Here is a 20,701-nt window from a genome sequence, read left to right on the forward strand (position 1 = left end):
ATAGAGTTAGTACCCAACCATCAGAAAGGAACAGTTGTCTACTCACTGTATTTCCTAATTCCAAAGAAAGACAAAACGTTAAGACCCATATTAGACCTCAGAACGCTGAATCTCTTCATCAAGTCGGATCACTTCTACATGGTAACTCTTCAAGACGTAGTTCCCGTACTAAAAAAAAGAGGACTACATGTCAACGTTAGATGTCAAGGATGCATACTTTCACATACCCATACATCCTTCTCACAGAAAATACTTAAGTTTTGTAATACACGGCGTGCACTATCAATTCAAAGTGTTACCGTTCGGGATAACAACAGCCCCAAGGGTATTCACAAAATGCCTTGCTGTAGTAGCCGCTCACATAAGGAGACAGCACATGCACGTATTCCCATACTTAGACGACTGGTTAATAAAAACCAGCACTCAACAACAGTTTCGTCTTCACACGCAATACGTTATAGAAACTCTGCACAAACTAGGGTTTTCTATAAATTACCAAAAATGACATCTGCAGCCATCCCAAATACAACAATACTTGGGAGCAACACTCAACACACAAAAAGCTATTGCCACTCCAAGTCCACAAAGGGTACAAGCGTTCCAAAATATAACATTAAACATACAGCCAAACCAACACTACCAAGTAAGGTTTGTAATGAAACTTCTAGGCATGATGTCTTCATGCATTACACATGCGGCCCTTACAACAGTGCCTAGCAAAACAATGGACACAAGCACAGGGTCAACTCCAAGATCTAGTGTTGGTAGACCGCCAGACACACTTCTCGCTTCAATGGTGCAACCCTATAAATTTAAACCAAGGGTGGCCATTCCAGGTCCCAGTGCCTCAAGACGTGATCACAACAGATGCTTCCATGATGGGGTGGGGAGCACACCTCAACCAGCACAGCATACAGGGACAATGGGCCAATCAACAAAAACAACTGTACATAAATCATTTAGAACTGTTGGCAGTGTTTCTAGCATTAAAAGCATTTCAACCACTGATCGCCCACAAACACATTCTTGTCAAAACCGACAACATGACGACAATGTATTATCTCAACAAACAAGGAGGGACACACTCGTCACAACTGTGTCTCTTCGCACAAAAAATTTGGCATTGGGCAATTCACAATCACATTCGCCTAATAGCACAATATATCTCAGGCATTCAGAACCAGTTGGCCGACAATCTCAGTCGAGATCACCAACAAACACACGAATGGGAAATTCATCCCCAGATCCTACAAGGTTACTTTCTACGCTGGGGAACACCAAAATTAGACCTATTCGCAACAAAAGAAAACGCAAAATGCCGAAACTTTGCGTCCAGGTACCCACACCCTCAGTCCAAGGGCAATGCTTACGCTTTTCCCCCTCTCCCACTCATTCCTTATCTGGTAAACAAACTGAGTCAAAACAAGCTCAAACTAATACCGATAGCACCAACCTGGGCTCGCCAACCGTGGTACACAACACTGCTATATTTATCATTAGTACCTCACATCAAATTACCAAACAGGCCAGATCTGTTAACGCAACACAAACAACAGATCAGACACCCGAATCCAGCATCGCTCAATCTAGCAATCTGGCTCCTGAAATCTTAGAATTTGGACATTTAGACCTTACACAAGAATGTATGGAGGTCATTAAACAAGCTAGAAAACCCACTACAAGACATTGTTACGCAAACAAATGGAAAAGATTTGTTTACTACTGCCACAATAATCAAATTCAACCAGTACATGCTTCCGCAAAGGACATTGTAGGCTACTTATCACACTTACAAAAGTCTAAGCTAGCATTCTCTTCAGTTAAAATACATCTCACAGCAATATCTGCCTATCTGCAGATTACACATTCAACATCGCTTTTTAGAATCCCAGTCATCAAAGCATTTATGGAGGGACTAAAAAGAATCATACCCCCAAGAACACCACCAGTACCTTTGTGGAACCTTAATATTGTACTAACACGACTCATGGGACCACCATTCGAACCCATGCACTCCTGTGAGATGCAATACTTAACTTGGAAAGTGGCCTTTCTAATAGCTATCACATCACTTAGAAGAGTATGTGAGATACAAGCATTTACTATACAAGAACCCTTTATACAAATACATAAACATAAAGCGGTTCTCCGTACAAATCCCAAATTCTTACCAAAAGTCATATCGCCGTTCCACCAAAACCAAACAGTGGAACTCCCAGTCTTCTTTCCACAACCAGACTCAGTAGCCGAAAGAGCCTTACATACATTAGAGATAAAGAGAGCACTAATGTATTACATTGACAGGACAAAACAATTTTGTAAAACAAAACAATTGTTTGTAGCCTTCCAAAAACCTCATGCAGGTAATCCTGTATCCAAACAAGGCATTGCCAGATGGATAGTTGAATGTATTCAAACTTGCTATATGAAAGCAAAAAGAGATCTACCTATTACACCAAAAGCACACTCCACTGGGGAAAAAAGGTGCCACAATGGCTTTTCTGGCGAATATACCTATGACTGAAATTTGTAAGGTAGCCACCTGGTCTACGCCTCATACATTCACGAAGCATTACTGTGTAGATGTGTTAACAACACAACAAGCCACAGTAGGACAGGGTGTATTAAGAACATTATTTCAAACAACTTCAACTCCTACAGGCTAAGCCACCGCCTTTAGGGGAGGTTACTGCTTATTAGTCTATGCACAGCATGTGTATCTGCAGCTACACATGCCACCGAACGGAAAATGTCACTTACCCAGTGTACATCTGCTCGTGGCATGAAACGCTGCAGATTCACATGCGCCCTCCCACCTCCCCGGGAGCCTGTAGCCATTGTTAGTTGAATAAGATTTGTAAATAAATATTTTTTTAATACACATTATGTACATACACACCTACTCCATTGCATGGGCACATCTAGCATACTTTCAACTCCTACCTCACCCTCAGCGGGGAAAACAATCTAAGATGGAGTCGATGCCCATGCGCAATGGAGCCGAAAGGGAGGAGTCCCTCGGTCTCGTGACTCGAAAAGATTTCTTCGAAGAAAAACAACTTGTAACACTCCGAGTCCAACACTAGATGGCAGGATAATGCACAGCATGTGAATCTGCAGCGTCTCATTCCACGAACAGATGTACTCTGGGTAAGTGACATTTTCCATATATATATATATTTAAGCAAGGAAAAAGTCAGCAATATCTGGTCCCATATTGCCGTTTCAATGAAACAGTGTGTACATTGTGCTAAATTAGAAGAATGAAAAAAGGTTTTATAAAACCAGGATAATTCAGTGCTCAGCAATGTGGCAATACCTCCACTCGTGTGTCCTTTCCTGGATTATTTTCCCAGGCAGCTAATTACATACAATGTATCACATTCCAGGGCCTCCCTGCACGAAGCCATGAATGCAGATATTATCTGCGTCTCAGAGAATTTCAAGTGCATAACTTTTGATCCTTAGATGTGCAACCAGCTAAGTTCCAGGAAGTGACATTAATACCCTTGCTGAAATGGGCTGTGCAATCTTATGCAACCTTGATTAATTGTCCTCTGAAAGTAATAGGTCTTCCCCCTTTTCTATGGAATTGAATGTTATTTTAGCATTATTTTCTAGTTCCTTCAGCGGAACACTAGATTACTCAAGAGATGAACTGTCTACTATCTACTTAAATCCAAATTGCCCACTCTCCTTCCTGTTGCCTTCTGTTTGTGAGTTCTTCCACCCTAGTGATCAGTGAGGAGTGATCAGATATTACTTAAGCTAAACATTTTGTGTTGAAGGACCTCCAACCCTATGCCATTGGCATAAGAATGTAATTGAGCCTAGAAAATGTTCATCTGAATTTTGAAGTGTAGGAATATTGCTGTGTATTTTTAGTGTGCTAGCTTCCAGATAGCCATCCGTCCCAAAACCATAGTGAAATTGTATAAATGCCTTTCTTCCCTGCCCTGTTATATTCTCGTAGTACCTCTAGCTAAGTCTTACTGAATTGTCACATTGAAGTCTCTGCCTAGTATCCATAGAGTTTCTGGGAATTGAAAAATTAAATTCCCCCTGGTTGCCATAGTGTAGTCTTTTGAAGTCCAGGTGGTAAGTATGCCACAATTTCCATAATTTCCTAACCATTGCACTCCCCATTTATTGCCACATAATTTTCTCCAGGTATGACCATGTGTGTTCAGCAGTAACTGAGTGTGATCTATGATAATTCCAACCCCCTGGGAGCCAGAGGTAAACTCATTCAGGAACCTTGTACATTTTCTGGAGGCTTATTAGGGACAGGTTGTATCTAGCAAGGAACAATTCTACATTACCATTACTATGAAAATTCTTTACACCCACTCAATGCTGACCCATCACATATTATCTGCAGTGTGTATGCCCTTAAAGACATACCTGTAGCATACATCTCTTGGGATTCATTTGAAGGCAATAGATGTATACTTAAACACAAACGACCCATCTCTGTTTGGAAATGTCCTATAATCAAAGCCTTCTTGGAAGGGCTACAAACAGTCATTTTTCCTACAAGTCCCCCACTACCCACTTGGGATCTCGGTATAGTTTTCCCTTGTTTTACCCAGACACATGGATCAACACTTGGAGCTGCTGTACTCTGCTCTCTATATCTATTAACATGAAAGGCAGGATTCTGTTAGCAATCATATTTTCGCTCAGATTGAGCGAAATGCAAGTGCTAACAGTAGAAAGCATTTTTGATTCAAGACTGCATACATACATACATGCTGTCTTCCACAGGTTGTATCACATTTGCATTGTAATCAAAGTGGTGAACTACCAATATATTTTTCAACTCTAACCTGCAGGGCAAAAACTGATGTTAGAGCACCCATTTATTACATTGAAAAAACTAATCCTCTATGCAAAACAACAGTTGTTTGTTCCATTTGCCAAGGGAAGCATACCTAGATGGCTACTTAAATACATTCAAATCTGCTATGCATGCACTTTCAGGTATCTCGCAAGCTCATTCCACTTGCAAAAAAGGGTACTAGTTGGGGATATTTGCAAAGTGACTATCATGTTGTACACACCTTTACAAAGCATATAAGCCTTTGATATTTATTAAAAAAAATATGCCCAATTATTTCTACAGATATCTCCAATTGAGATATGCAGTCAGTCAGTATCTTGATGGGTCTCATCAGGTATGAGAATTTAGTCTGCTGGAAGCTAAGTTGACTCTGTGCCCCTCCTTACAGTGGAGAAACTGTCCTCTATGTACAATACATTATTCATTAATTTCCCTGCCCAAAATGGCCAAATTAAAAGAGAAATAGGAGTCAGTCTTTGGGTACTGGGAGGACAATGAGTGGATATTTGCCCTAATTACCCCTTGGGGCGCAAACGGTGGGTGGTGGGGGAAGAAGACAGTCACAGACAGGCTGCACTTGATCCAGTTCATATACCTGCATTGAGTCTCTTTAACACTGGCAATGACCAGAATGCTTAAGATGTCACTCAGCAATAGGTGATTACATTCATACTATAAGGTTCTGCCCCAAATTTAAAACCCTTTTGGGTTGGCATTTTCCGAACCTTTAGCACCGCACTGCACGGACCACTTGATCACAACCCTAAAGTAGCCCTACTAAATATAATCAATGATGAGGGATTCACAAGAGCAGAGAGAATCTTATTGTTACTGGGACTCTCATTAGGAAAAAGGGGCATTACACAAACATGGAGAGATGCAGCCCCTCGCAAGTGATTTAAACTGGAGACCAGGACAGCTTTCTCGATCAGACATTGCCAGATATGGGTTGCATGGGTTGAAAACGTTGATATTTTGAATGATGATTAAACGGGTAAATCTAGCTGTGGTTACAGGTGAGACTGTATTCACAATATTATATTCCTATTTAGCAAATTATGAAAGTTGATCAGTTCTTCATGATAACAAAAAATCCTCTTGTGTTGATCAAATACGATATTTTGAACATGCACAATGCCATAGGTTTATGATTATATTGTGGTTTTCCAAAAAAGTATAAAGAAAATTATTTAAAAAAATGCCCAAGTGACCCACACAGTCTTAAAAGTATTGTTTACTACAGCTACTACTGCTTTCTGTCCACCCCAGACTTAAAAGGAAGTTAGCACTCATTTTAGGTTTGTGCAACACTTGATCTACAACAGAAAGCTACAGGCAGAACATGTTACTAACATCAGCTTGTTCAGTTGTAGATTCACATGTGCCACCCGTCATCCATACAAATCAAACAGTTGAGCTGGTAATGTGTTATGCTTCATCAAGTATTCTATACTTCGCATGCACGAGCAGACACCAAGTCTGACGATGAAAAAAATAATCTAAGGGGGAGTGTGCACATGTGTGTATGGATGCATTGTAAGTTTCACCTATGTCGTGAGCAAGTCATTTTTTTAAATTTAGAACTACATTGTTTTAAGTAAGCAGATAGTAATATTTTGAACTCAACACAGCTGGCAGGATATTGCACAACTTATAGTCTACAACTCGACAAGATGCAAACAGTTGGTCACAATTAAGTAAGCTGTTCCTTACAATTGCTGGCATCATTCCAGTAATGCTGTACAGCAGTGTGTACAATTAGCGTATTTGATTCTGCTGCTGGCTACTTTCAAATGTTTGCACACCGCCTAGTGCTCAGGGATTTCTTATGATTGTAAAACATCAAATTGTTGTATGAAAGATAGAAAAGGTTTCTTGTTTAAATATGTCTCGTCCAACTACTCCCAAAACAGCACTCTTATACCTTTGCTTTACCTTTCGCTAGGTGCACCAGCAAATAAGCTTTCTACTATGAATGGGTCTCCTGGAACGAAACTTCAGACAATGTCTCCAGCTCACCGAAATTCTTCAGGAATTAGCCCACAATCTGGGTAAGATTACATACATGTTAAGAACCTGTGATGTTGTCATATTATGGACCTTTTGTATCTGTGAATAGTGTTTCATAAGCCAAATAAAAGACTCAAGCAGTTTGCAGCTAAAGCACAATTCAAGAGAATCTTGGTAAAAGTTAAGGAGAGAGACTCTTGTGTGTCTGGGGGAGGCATTTTGGCACACAGGAAATGTATTTACTGGGGGGACACGTTAAGGTGAGGGTTTTTGAGTACCTGTGCAATTCCCTCCTTCACTCCCTGCAACATGATATCAGGGTTCCTCAGATCTTTAGACATTGTATGTTGCTTGCCTTGTTATTGCAGAACTTTTACCTGCTTTACCCATGTTATATTTCTGTTTGGATGAAGACTACAGACAAACGTAGCCTGATCAGTACCGCTCCCTCAATTTCTGTCCAGACAAGTCATTTGATGGATCCCTGAAGAACTTTAATTATTTTTTTGTTTCGTTTTTGTGTTCACATGACTTACTTTTTATTTTGCTTTAAAAAAAATCAAAGAACAATAAAACACTTCAACCTTATAAAAACACTGTCTGACTTCTTTCCCACCATGGTCACCAAGATTAACTTCATTATATCACCTTTAAGTTATATTTCATGGAGTGACACACTCATTTTATTGCCTTCATAGTACAATCTAATCATTACAGGATTGTGGCAAATACCTAGTTGAATGTTTCCTGGGTAGATAAGAGTGCCTACACTTGTCATCAATGGAATTGTAGTTTTGTTTTACATTCTGTAGCTGGACTGGAGGCGAAAAGTATGCAATTTCAAGCTTACCACCAATGTGTCAAATCTGCAACTGTTTGAAAATGTACGTTTTTGCTCTCAGACTCAGTTGACCAGTCTATGTGTGTGAGAATGTCACCCAATTTGCTCTCAGCAAGAAACCCTTAGAAGTCTTAGCTCCCCTAGTTGAGTGGGACTCATTGGGCATATCTCGCTAAAATAGTAGATTGCTGGAGTAAATGGCCTCTATTAGAAAATCAGCAGTTGCTTCACCAGTCTCTATGTAAGTTTGTTTGTGACTTGCTGTTACATTTTCAGACAGGGTAGAAGGCGTGGTTTATGGTTCTCCGGCAAAGCTGGATGAGAAATTATCTAGGTACTAGAATTAGTTGTCACCCCCTAGAAACCAAAGAGCCAGTTAAATCCAGTGCCTGAACATCCAATACCCTATTGCAAGATCGGAGACATAGCAACATGGTCAGCTTGTCCAACACCTGACTCCTTGAAAAATCTGCGTTGTCTGTCCAGTGTTGGCACTATGATAAATTCTTAACTCACACTTGCTGTCACCTGTTGATTTAGCCTCCACCTAAAAATATATGGAAGCAGTATACCCTACCTTGACTCAAGCAGATCTCATATACTTCAGCCCTGTCTTCACAATATTGCATCAAAATATTCTTGAATCCAGTTCCCAGTTGACAATGTCTCTTAATCTAATCTAGAGTTCCAATCATCTGCAAGATTGCCTTTCCTGGGAGGTACTCTGCATCACCATGGCTTTTTGATTCTGGCAAACGTGCCAGAAATCCTGTCCAACACCACCTACATTCTGGACCCTTCAGATGAAATTTACTTTTTTCATTCTCAAGAGGACTCCATGCCTGATCCCGTCGACTAACAGGATTCAAATGGCAAACAAGTTATTGTACAGAAAATGTTAGTGACCTAAACACTTTCCTCGTGTAGATGTATCTGTACATCATGTGCACCAGCCTTGTCACCTGGTAATGAACTGGATCATCATATCTGATGATGCTGCAGAAATCTCTGCTGTTTCATGTGTCCATGTCGCCCATTCACCACTGAATCTGTTTGAACCTCCTCTGAAAGTAATGTCTCCTCATAAGAGAGACCTGTTGTCAGATAAACCTCTGCAGTGCCACTATACCATAGGATGGGCCTAGAAATGTTGCATATGTTGAATAGGCCATGAACCTAGCAGTTCTCTTCAGGAGTCTTGGGGATAGCAGATCTTCCTTTATGGACGTTATTGTGGCATTGAGGAGCAGAAGAGTTTCCAACACTGAATCAACCAGAAGTCCTAAGAATTCCATGCTCTATTTGAGAACCAAGTCATGGCTGATCAATAAAGACATTTCAGAAGGTTTACTGCCATCTGAAAAGCAACCCCAACATCTCCCAGTTCTTAACTGTAAAATCGTGTTGTTGAGATCAAGGTTCATTCTGACACCTTTGTCAATCACATGAGCAACAATTGATTTTATGGACTTTGCAAAGCACCATGTAGCAGACAATATTCCTAAAGGGATAAACTTAAACTTGAACTCCCACATCTGTCTCCATCAGCTTTACTAGAGGAACCAATGATGGGGTCTCTAGTACGGTGCTAGCAGTAACACCTCTCATAAGTTCATTTTGGCCATATAATCATATTGCATCCAAATGTCTCTCAAATGATTGGTCCCTGCATTATTAAATGGTGGCACACCAGCCAAGTTTGAACTCCTGCAGATTAATCAATCATTCATTAGATTTGTAAAGCGCGCTTATCAACCCAGGGGAGGGGGTATCCAGGCGTTGTGAGTTGTCGCTGTGAATCAGTAGCTACTCATCAAAGAGCCACGTCGTGAGGTTCCTCCTGAAGTCAATGAGGGTGTGTGTGTTGCACAGGTGGGGGTCGTTCCATATCTTTACAGCGAGGTAGGCAGAGTGCCCTCTGCTGCGGCTGCATTGAACTCTCAGGACTTGAGAGAGGGCAACGTTGTTGAACTGAGTTCCCTGATCAGCCGGGGGAAGGAGAGTCTGTGGTTGATGAGATTGGGTCCAATGTTGTGGAGGGCTTTGTATGTAATGGTGAGAACCTTGACATTTGCACCACTTGTGCATAGGCAACCAGTGAGATCTCTGAGGTGTGGGGGGGGGGGGAGACTCATGGGTTGTATATATTTCACCATATTCTTCACTAGAAGGATATTGCTTCAGAAACCTAAAGAGTGTAAAACAATGTGTTGAAGATCCTGTTCGGTCTCCAGGTCAGAAGGTTCCCAATCTATTTGGGCCTGTCCTTCCATAAAATCCTCAATTAGGCTTGGACTAAACAACTGTAATGGAAAGCCATGTGAAAACTGTATTGACTGTATGACACACGCCTTCCTGCTTGGAAGGAAAGCACAGACAACTGTAGCTGATTCTACACCTCTGCTGCAAAAGCGACATCCAGATCTAGCTCTGAATGGAAAATCCAGATCTTGCTTTGAATGGAAAAAGATATATAAGTGTATGTGGCCCTGCCATTGTTTGCCTCTTTTTCCCTGATGCATTCCATGGGGACCATGTTCATGGTTTCAGCTGAATGAGTGTATCCTGCTATGTCCAGCCATTCAAAAGCCTTCGTAGCAAGAACATTGAGCATAGATGACCCGTGCCACAGGCATGCCAAGCAAACATCGAACAGATCTGCCTAGCTGAACTCCATAAAGGTCAGATCTCCAACTAGAAGTCTACCTGAATCAGAATAGATTGGATTCAAATTGTGTTTACAAATAATACTATGTATTATGTGACCTCTGACTTATGGTTCAGAAACTGACTGACCGCCCTTTGGGATGTCTTTGCCCTTTCAGGCCTAGCTCATTACTACTCCTCTAAACATTCCCCCGTGGTCTCACACGCTCTCGCAAGAGCACCTTCTCCTTCTCAAACAGGAGATACAATCCCTGCTTGTCAAAGGAGCCATCAAGCCAGTTCCAATACAATATCAAGGAACAATAATATACTCTCTATACTTTCTCATTCCCAAAATTAATCCTGTCTCAAGCCCATTCTGGACCTGAGGCTCTTAAACTACTATAATTTATACAAACACTTTCAAATGGTCAGTCTTCAAGACGTTATCCCACTTCTACAGAAGAGCGACTGTACTGCCCGCCCTAGATCTCAAAGACGTCCTTGTCCATATCCCCATTCACCCTGAAGTCCGCAAACACCTCAGATTCGTGACTGCAGGAAAACACTATCAAGTCAAGGTTCTTTCGGAGTCGCCACATCTCCCAGGGTCTTCACAAAGTTCTTAGCAGTAGTAGCAGCACGCCTCAGAAGATAAAATGTACACATATTCCCTTATCTAAACGACTGGCTCATCAAAGCCAGCACATTGTCACAATGCCAGCACCACACTCCGATGAAAGTGGATCTTTGGCACAGCCTAGGTTTCACACTCAACTTCCTCAAATTCCACCTTCATCCTCTCCAGATAAAGCCATACCTAGGAGCCATACTCAATGCAAAATTAGGGGCTGCATATCCTAATTCGGAATGCGTTCACAAATTTGTCTCTCAACCCCCAATTTTGAGAGAATAGTTTAAACACACTCGACCATAATGTGCCTGTTAGGGATGATGGCCTCCTGCATTGCCTTCATTCTCCGTTCCAGACTCCACATATGTCCTCTACAGCAATGTCTGTCTCGTTAGTGGATTCAGTCATAGGGTTTGTGGGAAGATCTAGGCCCTCATTACAACCCTGGCGGTCGGTGTTAAAGTGGCGTTAATACCACAAACAGGCCGGTGGTAAAACAAATGGGAATATGAGGTGGTAACGTCCGCTGGGCTGGAGACTTCGGTCTCCAGTCCAGCGGGCGCCACAATCCCACCCTCTGGATCACGAACCCGCCGACCGCCATGGTTTTCGTGCGAAACTTACCGCTACAAAAACCATGGCGGTAGGCACTATCAGTGCCAGGGAACTCCTTCCCTGGCACTGATAGGGGTCTCCCTGCCCCCCCCTCCCCCTCCAAAGTCTTCCCCAACCCTTCCCCTCCCTCTCCTGCCCCCGCACATATACACACCCACACACGCACCCATATACACACATTCATACCCACCACCACCCACGCATGCACACATACATACCCACACACATGCTTTCACAACACACAACACTCACAATCACTCATTCACGGCTGCATCCAACGTGACTCACACCTGCATGCGCGCATACCAAAACATACACACACACCCCCTTCATATGCACAACACCCCCACCCCTCTCTCTGGTCAGTGATCCTGACTTACCTGGTTGCAGGGGGTCCTCCGTCCGCCAGCAAAACACCGCCAGGCCGTATCATTGGTCATGATACAGTCGGCGGTGTTTTGCTGACGTGGCGGTGCTGCTGTCAGCAGCGCTCCCTTACCGCTGTCTGCCGCCATGACCGTCTGCAGTGTTCCGCCAGCATTCTGGCGGTATACCGTCAGTGGTCATGATACGCGTAGACGGCTGGTAGCCACAGCGGCGGTATGTTGGCAGCCGTCGCCGTGGCAGTAGGCAGTAGTAACCACCAATGTTGTAATGAGGGCCCTAGTGTTAGACAGCCATACTCATCACTCTCTGCAATGGTGGAACACCATCAATCTCTTAAAGGGACAGCCTTTTCTGGACCCCGTGCCTCGGATCACTCTCACAACAGACTCACCACACATCGGCCGTGGAGCTCACCTTCCGAACCTCTCAGTCCAGGGCCATTGGGATACTCATCATCAATTGCTACACATACATTTCCTAGAGCTTCAGGCGGTATTTCTAGCCCTCAAAGCATTTATTTATAACCTTTCTCACAAAGTTATCCTAGTCCGCACAGACAATATAACGGCAGTGTATTACCTTCAGAAACAGCAGGGGGTACGAGGTCATTTCAATTGTCACAACCCTCTCAGACAATATGGGAATGGGCTCTTCACCATCACATTCATACTGTGGTGGAGTATCTCCCAGGAACGGAAAACTACTTTGAGGACCTGCTCAGAATGTTGAAGGAACAAGTCTACGAATGGGAACTCCATCCACAGGTTCTTCAAAGTTACTTTCGAAAGTGGGAAACAACTCAGATAGATCTTTTCACCACAACAGAAAAAACAAAATGCCTAAACTTCGCCTTCAGGTACCCACACCCTCAATCCAAAGGCAATTCTCTATGGAGGAGCTGATCAGGGAAAATTGCCTATGCTGTTCCTCCTCTCCCCCTCATTCCATTTCTGGTTTGACGGATCAGGCAAACATCTCTCAAGATGATCCTTGTAGCTCCAGCGTGGGCACGTCAGCCCAGGTTCACCACAATACTGGATCTCTCAATAGTCCCTCACAAGAAGCTTTCCAACAGGCCAGAACTTCTCACACAAAACCAAGGTCAGTTCACACACCAAAACCCCAAATCTCTCAACCTTGTGATATGGCTCCTGAGGTCATAGAGTTTGGTTATCTAAATCTGCCTGCAAAGTGCACAGACATCCTTAGAGATGCTCGTAAACACACTACCAGAGCATGTTATGCTGCAAAGTGGAAATGCGTTGTTTGCTATTGTCAACCCAAACATATTAATTCCATCAAAGCTAATGTCCAAGACATTGTCTGTTGCTTATTTAATTTACAAAAAGCTTATTTAACTTACACCTCCATTCGCTCACATCTCACAGCTAAAGCTGCATACTTACTAAACAGACAACACAAATCCCCCTTTAGGATTCCAGTAATTAAAGCATTCATGGAAGGTCTTAAACAGGTCATTCCGCCAGGAATGCCCCTTGAACCATCATGGAACCTCTATATTTTCCTCATTGGGCTTATGGGTCCTCCTTTCGAGCCACTTCACTTATGTCCTCTTCAGTACCTCTCATGGAAAGAGGCCTTTTTAGTTGCTATCTCATCTCTCAGGAGTGTTAGTGAGCTCCAGGCCCTAACCTTGGAAGAACCATTCTTTCAGATTCATAGAGACTAGGTGGTTCTTTGCACTAATCCAAAGTTCCTCTTTCAATTCCATATTAACCAATCCATTGCGCTACCAGTCTTCTTTCTGCATCCTTACTCATTTGCTGAAAGAACTCTTCACATTTTAGAGGTTAAACATGGATTAATGTCCTGCATTGATGGAGCAAGAGTTCAGAAGAACTAAACATCTTTTTATAGATTTTTCATTACCTCATAAAGGCAGTGCAGCAGCTTAGCTGGGTGGCTAGTTAAATGTATTCAGACTTGTTATGCTAAAGCAAAACAACAACTTCCTGACACTCCCAGGGCACACTCTCCCAGGAAGAAGGGAGCCATTATGGCTTTCCTTTGAAACATACCCATAGCTATAATTTGTAAAGCAGCTACATTGTCTACACCACATACATTCACAAAACATTATTGCGTGGATGGATTTGCACGTCAGCAAGCTAATGTACGCCAAGCAGTACTGAGAACACTTTTCTTGTCAACTGCAACTCCCACAGGATAGCCACCGCTTTTATAAAAGGACTGCTTTACAGTCTAGAGAGAGATCAACAAATATGCGCACGTACACCCATACACATACAGAGACACAGGTTTTTCACCTTATGAGAGTGTACTTTCACATTTTTCACAGAAAAAGCACAGTTAGGTTTTTGTTTCAAACTTGGACAATTAGTGAAATACAGAATTTGCAGTATGCAGTGCACACCAGAACTCTCGAAATGTGCCATGTTTAACTCCTGCTTTTTCCCAAAGCAATTTGCAAATAGGTGTTTTGTGCATGGCCGACGTTGCAAGTTAGTTTGTGTCATATACCATAACTGACGAATTTCAGTGATTTTCCGCATTTGAGCCACATGTCTCAGTCTATAACTGGTATTTTCAGCGAATTGGTTGAAAGTGGGGCTTCTTGTGATCCAGGTCCTGCACCCACCCTCTTGCTGACTCCCAACCAAAGCATTTCATGTTCTTTGGTGTGTGCAGCAGAGACTAGGGTGCATGGGGCTGGTCTCTAGCAAGACCTTCTGCCCAACCACATACTCCAGCCAACCTTCAATAGCCATGGCCTTTGGCCACGTGTTCTCGGGGTTGGTCGCATAGGCCTCTCCTGTGCCCAGACCCAGCACCCAACCCTTTTCCGGAAACCAGCCCCATTGTGCCTGGCATTTGGCTGTGCATAGCATGAACAGGATGCAGGGCCTGGCATGCTTATAAACACTGCACCTAACCTGCTGCTGGCAGATTTGCTCATTCTCCGCCTATAGCTCTAGATTATTTCACGTGTGTCTGGGTCATATGCTTGCTAGAATGTCTCCCCTTGCCTGTAATATTTTTTCAACTACACAGAAGTCCAGAATCATACCAGATTTGCAAACACTTGTGAGGGTGGTCCTCCATCACTCTTGAAATTTTTTCCACATCCTAAAAATTTCTAATCAGATTCAAGTTGCAATTTTCAACACAGCAGCAAAACATTTGAGCCTTTCTCCAGCCAGTAGCATTTATCAAAAAATTAAAAACATGATTGACATGAGTTGTAAACCATAGTTCTCAATTGTAAACTGCAAAGACATACAAAGGTGGTAATCCTTTCATGTCCACCCAGCACTTCTGGTAAATGCTTGTATCCCAGAAACCCCTGCACAGTTTAGACTAAAGCAACAAAGTCATGCTTTCTGAGTAAAGTTCTACTTTCATACCATGTTTGCTGTAAAGCAGTTCAGCAATTTCAGCTGTAGGCATGGGCACAATTTCCAGTGGGAGCAAAAATCGGAAAATGCATCTCTTTCACCCCCCGCTTTTTGTGTGTGTGGGTGTGTGTGTGTGTGTATATATGTGTATATATATGTATATATGTGTATATATATATATATATATATATATATATATATGTGTGTGTATATATATATATATATATATATATATATATATATGTGTTCGATGGCATGTGTAGCTGCAGATACACATGCTGTGCACAGTCCGCCGTCTGGTGTTGGGCTCGGAGTGTTACAAGTTGTTTTTCTTCGAAGAAGTCTTTTCGAGTCACGAGACCGAGGGACTCCTCCCACTTCGATTCCATTGCGCATGGGCGTCGACTCCATCTTAGATTGTTTTTTTTCTGCCATCGGGTTCGGACGTGTTCCTTTTCGCTCCGTGTTTCGGGTCGGAAAGTTAGTTAGAATCTCGGAAAAAAACGTCGGTATTGTTTGCGTTCGGTATCGGGTTAGTTAGAACAAATCGACACCGAATTTTGAAGAGCTCCGGTGGCCCTTTGTTTTTTTTTCGATCCCCCGTCGGGGCCTGGTCGGCCCGGCCACGTGCGACTTCAAGGCTCATGGAACGGACCCCATTCCGTTTCTGCCCAAAATGCCATCACAAGTATCCGTATACGGATCACCATCTGGTCTGTAACTTGTGCTTGTCCCCCGAGCACAAGGAGGATACTTGTGAAGCCTGTCGAGCGTTTCGGTCGAGGAAGACGCTGAGAGACCGAAGAGCCAGGAGACTACAAATGGCGTCCACGCCGACAGGTCAAGATCGTTTCGAGGAGGAAGAAGAAGCTTTCTCCGTCCGCGAGTCGGATTCGGAAGAACTCGACGCCGAAGAAACAACCAAAACCGTGAATAAGACATCGAAAATCAAGACTCAAGAGAAGTCTACAAAAGCCCAGGGGACGCCACCGCCAACAGGCCATGGCTTAACCCGAAAAATAGGTGACCCATCCAAGGCACCGAAAAAGGGCATGCTGGTGTCGAAGTCATCCGACTCCGGTCGAGATACCGCCGAGACAGCGGCTCCGAGAAACTTCGGCACCGAGACAGCGGCACCGAAGAATTTCGGCACCGAGACACCACGCCGAAAACAAAGAAGGTTTCTTCGGAGCCTAAAAAGACTTCCGAAAAGGTTTCGGTTCCGAAACAGCCAGCCTCGGAGCCGAAAACTAGTTCCTATACAGAGGAACAAGGATTAACCTCCCAATTACATAGATTTGGAGAGGAGCTTCAAGCTGTAGAGCCTGACTACACGCAAAGAAGGCTTCATATTCATGAGGACACAGGGAAGATAACCACTCTTCCCCCAATAAAAATAAAAAGGAAACTTGCCTTTCAACAAAAGGACAAGCAACCACAGGCAAAGGTGGCAAGGAAAACAACCCCACCGTCTCCACCACCATTAATACATGCATCACCAGCAACAACTCCACCACTGATGCACTCACCAGCTCATACCACAATGAGTCAGGATGATCCCGATGCATGGGACCTCTACGATGCTCCAGTGTCTGACAATAGCCCAGACTCTTATCCTACAAAACCGTCACCACCTGAGGACAGTACATCATATACACAGGTGGTCGCAAGGGCAGCCGAGTTTCACAGTGTCTCCTTACATTCGGAACCAATTGAGGATGACTTTCTCTTTAACACCCTATCCTCCACCCATAGCCAGTATCAATGCCTTCCCATGCTCCCAGGAATGCTAAGACATTCAAAACAAATTTTTCAGGATCCAGTTAAAGGCAGAGCCATAACTCCAAGGGTGGAGAAAAAATATAAGCCACCGCCCACAGATCCAATATATATTACAACACAACTAACACCAGACTCAGTAGTTGTGGGGGCAGCTCGTAAGAGAGCCAACTCTCATACCTCAGGCGACGCACCACCTCCAGACAAGGAGAGCCGCAAATTTGATGCTGCGGGAAAAAGGGTTGCAGCACAAGCAGCAAATCAGTGGCGTATTGCCAATTCACAAGCACTTTTGGCAAGATACGACAGGGCTCATTGGGATGAAATGCAACATTTCATCGAACACTTACCCAAGGAGTTCCAAAAAAAGAGCGCAACAGGTGGTGGAAGAGGGACAAAGTATCTCAAATAATCAGATACGGTCTTCCATGGATGCAGCAGATACAGCTGCAAGGACAATAAACACTGCAGTCACAATACGAAGGCACGCATGGCTGCGCACTTCTGGGTTCAAACCGGAAATCCAGCAGGCTGTGCTCAATATGCCGTTTAATGAACAGCAATTGTTTGGGTCGGAGGTAGACACTGCCATCGAAAAACTCAAAAAGGACACCGATACAGCCAAAGCCATGGGCGCACTCTACTCCCCGCAGAGCAGAGGCACATTTCGGAAAACACCGTTTACGGAAGGGTTTCGAGGTCAACCCACAGAAACCACAACCTCACAAACAAGGCCTACCTACCAGGATCAATATCAGAGGGGAGGTTTTCGGGGGCAATTTAGAGGGGGCCAATTCCCAAAAAATAGAGGAAAATTCCAAGGCCCCAAAACCCCTCAAAATAAGCAGTGACTCACAAGTCACACAACCCCATCACATAACACCTGTGGGGGGAAGACTAAGCCAATTTTACAAACTTTGGGAGGAAATAACAACAGACACTTGGGTCTTAGCAATTATCGAGAATGGTTATTGCATAGAATTTTGCCAATTCCCTCCAAATGTCCCACCGAAAACACACAATATGTCAAAACAACATATAGATCTTCTAGGACTAGAAGTTCAAGCATTGCTACAAAAGGGCGCAATAGAATTAGTACCAATTCAACAAAAAAACACAGGAGTTTACTCACTGTACTTTCTAATACCCAAAAAGGACAAAACTCTGAGACCAATACTAGATCTCAGAACACTAAATACCTACATAAAATCAGACCACTTTCACATGGTCATATTACAAGACGTAATCCCACTGCTCAAACAGCAAGACTACATGACAACATTAGATCTAAAAGATGCGTATTTCCATATACCAATACATCCTTCACACAGGAAATACCTAAGGTTCGTATTCCAAGGAATACATTACCAATTCAAAGTGTTGCCATTCGGAATAACAACTGCGCCAAGAGTTTTTACAAAATGCCTGGCAGTAGTAGCTGCACATATCAGAAGGCAGCAAATACATGTGTTCCCGTACTTAGACGACTGGTTAATCAAAACCAACACGCTAAAACAGTGTTCACAGCACACAAAATATGTCATACAAACCCTTCACAGGCTAGGTTTCTCCATCAACTACGCGAAGTCACACCTTTTGCCGTGTCAAACGCAGCAATACTTAGGAGCGACAATCAACACAGCAAAAGGGATTGCCACTCCAAGTCCACAACGGGTTCAAACACTTCACAAAGTAATACAGGCCATGTATCCAACACAAAAGATACAAGTCAGAATGGTAATGAAACTACTAGGCATGATGTCTTCATGCATAGCCATTGTCCCAAACGCAAAATTGCACATGCGGCCCTTACAACAGTGCCTAGCATCACAATGGTCACAAGCACAGGGTCAACTTCTAGATCTGGTGTTGATAGACCGCCAAACATACATCTCGCTTCTATGGTGGAACAGTAGAAATTTAAACCGAGGGCGGCCTTTCCAAGACCCAGTGCCACAATACGTCATAACAACAGATGCTTCCATGACAGGGTGGGGAGCACACCTCAATCAACACAGCATCCAAGGACAATGGGACATACATCAGAGACAGTTTCACATAAATCACTTGGAAATGCTAGCAGTATTTCTAGCGCTGAAAGCATTTCAACCCATAATAACCCAAAAATACATTCTTGTCAAAACAGACAACATGACAACAATGTATTATCTAAACAAACAAGGAGGGACACACTCAACACAGTTGTGCCTCCTAACACAGAAAATATGGCATTGGGCGATTCACAACCACATTCGCCTAATAGCACAATTTATTTCTGGGATTCAGAACCAGTTGGCAGACAATCTCTCTCGAGATCACCAACAAACCCACGAATGGGAAATTCACCCGCAAATACTAAACAATTACTTTCAAATTTGGGGAACGCCTCAAATAGATCTATTTGCAACAAAGGAAAACTCAGAATGCCAAAACTTCGCATCCAGGTACCCACAAGATCAATCCCAAGGCAATGCTCTATGGATGAACTGGTCAGGGATCTTTGCATACGCTTTTCCCCCTCTCCCTCTCATTCCATATGTAGTAAACAGGTTGAGTCAAAACAAACTCAAACTCATACTAATAGCACCAACATGGGCGAGGCAACCTTGGTACACGACACTACTAGACCTGTCAGTAGTACCTCATATCAAACTACCCAACAAACCAGATCTGTTAACACAACACAAACAACAGATCAGACATCCAAATCCAGCATCTTTGAATCTAGCAATTTGGCTCCTGAAATCCTAGAATTCGGACACTTGCACCTCACACAAGAATGTATGGAGGTCATAAAACAAGCTAGGAAACCTACCACTAGACACTGCTACGCAAACAAGTGGAAAAGATTTGTGTATTACTGCCACAATAATCTAATTCAGCCATTACACGCATCTCCAAAGGATATAGTAGGATATTTACTACATTTGCAAAAATCAAATCTAGCTTTCTCTTCCATAAAAATACATCTCACTGCAATATCAGCTTACCTACAAATTACTCATTCAACTTCACTATTTAGAATACCAGTCATTAAAGCGTTTATGGAAGGCTTAAAAAGAATCATACCACCAAGAACACCACCTGTTCCTTCATGGAACCTCAACATTGTCTTAACAAGACTCATGGGTCCACCATTCTTGTGAAATGCAATACTTAACGTGGAAAGTTGCATTTTTGATTGCCATCACATCTCTAAGAAGAGTGAGCGAGATTCAAGCATTTACCATACAAGAACCATTTATTCAGATACATAAAAATAAAGTAGTTCTAAGAACAAATCCTAAATTTTTACCAAAGGTTATCTCACCGTTCCACTTAAATCAAACAGTGGAATTACCAGTGTTCGTCCCACAACCAGATTCTGTAGCTGAAAGAGCACTACATACGTTAGACATCAAAAGAGCACTAATGTACTACATTGACAGAACTAAACTGATTAGAAAAACAAAACAACTATTTATTGCCTTTCAAAAACCTCATACAGGAAATCCAATTTCAAAACAAGGCATTGCTAGGTGGATAGTTAAGTGTATTCAAACCTGCTATCTTAAAGCAAAAAGAGAGCT

The 20,701-nt window shown here is 42.9% G+C and overlaps 1 protein-coding gene across 4 annotated transcripts in view; it reads left to right on the forward strand.

Moving 5' to 3' along the window:
• Positions 1 to 20,701, forward strand: part of ZC2HC1A (zinc finger C2HC-type containing 1A) — a 234,617-nt gene that overhangs the window by 124,776 nt on the left and 89,140 nt on the right. For all 4 annotated transcript variants that reach the window (XM_069220395.1, XM_069220393.1, XM_069220392.1 and 1 more), the window contains one exon: positions 6,789 to 6,894. In XM_069220395.1, coding sequence (XP_069076496.1) covers positions 6,789 to 6,894 — 106 coding nt within the window. The remainder of the gene's footprint in view (positions 1 to 6,788; positions 6,895 to 20,701) is intronic.

Source organism: Pleurodeles waltl, chromosome 2_2 (assembly GCF_031143425.1).
Source record: "Pleurodeles waltl isolate 20211129_DDA chromosome 2_2, aPleWal1.hap1.20221129, whole genome shotgun sequence".
NCBI classification, from domain to species: Eukaryota; Metazoa; Chordata; class Amphibia; order Caudata; family Salamandridae; genus Pleurodeles; species Pleurodeles waltl.